At 41.5% G+C, this 4,041-nt stretch overlaps 1 protein-coding gene and 1 long non-coding RNA gene across 11 annotated transcripts in view; one reads left to right on the forward strand and one right to left on the reverse strand.

Moving 5' to 3' along the window:
* tns2a (tensin 2a) overlaps positions 1-4,041 on the forward strand; it is a 62,664-nt gene that overhangs the window by 57,298 nt on the left and 1,325 nt on the right. For 8 of the 10 annotated variants that reach the window (XM_032519759.1, XM_032519761.1, XM_032519760.1 and 5 more), the window contains 6 exons: positions 549-644; positions 814-891; positions 1,104-1,181; positions 1,283-1,451; positions 2,518-2,586; positions 2,873-2,902. In XM_032519759.1, the coding sequence (XP_032375650.1) occupies positions 549-644; positions 814-891; positions 1,104-1,181; positions 1,283-1,451; positions 2,518-2,586; positions 2,873-2,902 (520 nt within the window). The remainder of the gene's footprint in view (positions 1-548; positions 645-813; positions 892-1,103; positions 1,182-1,282; positions 1,452-2,517; positions 2,587-2,872; positions 2,903-4,041) is intronic. The other 2 variants (XM_032519766.1, XM_032519765.1) reach the window with 2 other exon arrangements.
* Positions 1-4,041, reverse strand: part of LOC116691903 (uncharacterized) — a 15,451-nt gene that overhangs the window by 7,472 nt on the left and 3,938 nt on the right. The window lies entirely within an intron of this gene.

Raw genomic sequence — 4,041 nt, forward strand, 5'->3', positions numbered from 1 at the left:
ATTTTAGACATTTTAAGGTGTTTCCATTCATTTTCGCAATGAATCGCACAACATTCAAGTTTTTCTAGACAAAATGGATCGCGCTACAGCACCAACAAATGAGCAATATTACACAAGTTGTAGTGCTTATGTGCCAGCTGATAGCAACATGTCAAGCTATAATAAGAAAACAACGCTATCAACACATTGCTTACTTGCACATTGCAACTTACATCTGTCTTTGTTGACACCCGCCATGTGTTGAGTGCAAACAGATCGGAACTACTGGGCGGAAATTAACTAAAACTTCTTTGTTTTGAGGCGGGTTGCAACCATAAAATGACCTTAAACTTCATTTCAATTCATTATTTATTTGGCAAAATTGCATAAGCCGTATATCGATCAAGATAAAATCCGATAAGACCGAACGCATTTCCTTTTAGTCGAAATTCACGAAATTCCATGAAATTTTACTGTTTCCATTTTTCATTTGATATCACTTAATTTTGATAAAAACGTGTGGATGGAAACTGATACTTGCAACTTACAGTTAGTCTCTGCTGTTACAGTGAGCGACCCTCTGGAACAGCTGGTCAGACACTTCCTAATAGAAACAGGCCCTCGGGGAGTCAAGATTAAAGGGTGTCAGAATGAGCCCTACTTTGGTATGTTTTCCTGCTCCTGATCACTATATGAATACAGTCCATTTTCATTACTAGAAAATATGTGTAGTACTACGAAGAGGGCACCTTTAGGAAAGATCTTTATTTTTGATATACACCTTGTTACCTTTAGGGAATGTAAGAGATGTTTGTTGTCATCTGTGATCCACAGGGAGTCTGTCTGCATTGGTCTACCAACACTCCATCACCCCCATCTCTTTGCCCTGCGCTCTTAAGATCCCAGAACAAGGTTGGTACTTCTTAGTTGTTTTTAGGTTTCTTATTGTTTTGTTTAAGAATTTGAACAGATTGTACAAGTCGTGGGATGCTCCTTTAAAACTTTAAACTCATAGGATTGGGGTTAGTTACAAGCTCCGCGTGTTAGGAGATGAACTTTGAATTATTTTTCACGGGAAATGCACTTTTATCTGATATAACGGATTCTGATTTTATGGATCTTAGATCTGATAGGAGAGGTGCCGGAGGTCCAGCCAGTGAATAACATCAGCACGGCGGCTGACTTGCTGAAACAAGGAGCAGGTGAGTTCCCCATCCCGCCATCTCTTCCTAAAACACAGAGAAACCTCCTGAGGTGTGGTCACAATGCTCAAATCTCTCTATCTGTTCCTTTCCCCCATTAGCTTGTAATGTCCTCTACCTGAACTCGGTGGAAACAGAGTCTCTAACCGGCCCCCAGGCCATCGCCAAGGCAACAGATGCTTCCTTGGGTCGTAACCCGCGCCCTGCTGCCACTGTGGTCCAGTTCAAGGTGACATCGCAGGGCATCACGCTGACTGACAGCCAGCGCAGGTAATATATTCCTCATGGATTAGTGAATTTGTTACAAATGGTGCGTTCATGTTCTCCTCTGATGGTCCCATTTCTAGAGTTGGGAAGTCGTTCTTCCGACTTGGGTGTGTTCATGAGCTTTAAAGGTGCGCAACTATTCAGAACGTCTGTTACATATAAGCCATTGCCAAATGAGTTGATGCAAAGCTAATTAAGCCTTTTAACGCCACAAAACTCACTCTGTATTTCTCAGTGTGGTAGTGTTTATAAAACGGCGTAGCCCGGCAACTTTCGCACGCGGAAGCTTGATGGTGCGCTTTACGCGCTGCAAAAAGACAACAGCAGTTTCCGCTTTGGAGATGAAGAGGACAATAAAAATAAGATGATAACGACCTCTTCTGAAGACTCCATCATGTTCCTTCGTGGCCTCCTTGATTTGACGGGTTAAACGCTGATAGCAACTGCGTGGGGGGGGGAATGCCTGATCACCAAAAGCTTGCGTCATGTGGATGCGCCAACAGTGTTCTTGTCTTTACTTAGAATACCGCTGCAAAGAAGATGCATTGTATTTTATTGCTGAGAGCTTTTAAACAAGTAATATTTTCAGTATTTATTTTCAGTTTTAAGACTTTTACAAGACTGTAAAGCCCCCTAGATACTGCTATACCTGACGTGTTCTGTTTTTTTTTTTTATTTGGACAGCAACTAACAAATACAACCTACCGTACTACAAATGATATGTTAGTGATAAGCAATATGCGAATTAAGAAAACGTTTCTTACATCTAACCAACCATTTACTTTTGCCCGCCATGACGTAAACTCTGCGAGTCGTGTACCAAAAATGTGGCCAATTATTCCAACACCACTTGAATGCAGCACGTCCTCATTCTTTAGTGTAATGACAGTTTTCTTGAAGGGGATCACAATAATTTCATCTAATATGAAAACTTAGTGTCCGCTGCGAGACTCTAGTCATTTTTACTATCAACGCCGATGGACAACACTGTAGCTGCAACTCATTTCAGCTATGACACTTAAAAGGTCTTCTCTCTCGTCTCGTTCCATTTGTATCTTTCTTCTTCTAGGGTTTTCTTCCGAAGACATTACCCAGTGAACAGCGTAACGTTCAGCAGCATCGACCCTAAGGACAGGAGGTAGGCAATTTAGAGACAACGTGGATGTAGATTGAACCCTAACTGACCTAAAATCAGCATGAATCATAGACACATCACCACAGTCAATCATTCATTCATTCATTGCACCCATGATCATTGACTGCGTTTATCGCTGAGAGCCCTCGCATGAATCTGTCTGTTTTGCGAGTGCATTTGTTAATGTGCATGAGAGACGAGTGGTCGTGTTCGCGAGCATGCTGGCTGTGGCTGGCTGCAGCTCTGCCTCTGTGTGTCTGAGTCTGGTTTCTCTCTCTCTTGGCTTTAGGTGGACTAACTCAGACAACACCGCTGTTAAGTAAGTGCTCTGTCTGTGTTAAATGATTGAGAGAACGTATGATTATACGCATGTGCGTATTTTAAAAAGGGTGTGTAGATTGACCCGTGGCTGAGAAGTCAGTGATGTTGGAGCCTCTGCATGGCATCAGATGGCGCGTGAGCCTCGGCAAAAATCACTCCAGCAAACTTGATTTAACAATGAAAATAAAATCTCAACTAACCCCGTATTACACATACACATTCTTTTTTTTTAAGTAGATACAGAATAGATAGATACAGGTAGCCCTGAGAGGCAAGCAAGGAAAAAAATAATTCTACTGATCCATTTTCTAAGTCTGATCTAAAGTGTCTTCTCTAAAGAAAGTTTTTGCAGGTGAAAAAAAATGTGTAAAGTGCCGACTACGGCATGTTCTAGAAAGGACTAAAACGGCAGATTAAAACACATTTCTAGCCAAAAGAAACTCATGGCCGTAATGTTACATGACTTGCTAACACAATAGATTCACCTTATGTTTAAAGTGCATGGAGAAATTAAAACTCACCTGGAAAAAAACATGAACGGGCATTAGTCCAGAACATCGGGTACTGGAGCACTTCAGCCTCTTGTGGTCAAAAAATAGTATTACAACAAACACAAACATTTCACGTGTTATCACAAGTAAATTAAAAAGTAACTTAGAAAAATGAACCTGGGAAATTTTCTTTCTCACCTATTCCACAGATAAACTTTTTTTAAAGTTTTTTTTCCACCTGTTTAAGTGATCATGTTATGCTTCTTGGCTTTTCCCCTTTTCTTTATAATTCAATTATAATTACAGTATCAAATCATAACAGTTATCTCGAGACACTTTACAGATAGAGGTCTAGACCACACTCTATAATTTATAAAGTCTCAACAATTCTGGTAACTCCCCCAAGAGCAAGCATGGTGCGACAGTGCGACCATGCGCAGTGGCGAGGAAGAACTCCTTTTAGGAAGAAACCTCGACCAGACCCGGGCTCTTGGTAGGCGGTGGCCGGCGGTGCCGGTTGGGGATGTGATGCACAGTGGCAATCCCAATCACAATAACATGTACATGCTATAGGTTTACAAAGTGAAAAAGCCCGGAGTCCACCCCAAAGGGACTTACCATCTCCAACAGAAAACACTGTTCCCAA

This window comes from Etheostoma spectabile, chromosome 7 (assembly GCF_008692095.1).
Source record: "Etheostoma spectabile isolate EspeVRDwgs_2016 chromosome 7, UIUC_Espe_1.0, whole genome shotgun sequence".
NCBI lineage: Eukaryota > Metazoa > Chordata > Actinopteri > Perciformes > Percidae > Etheostoma > Etheostoma spectabile.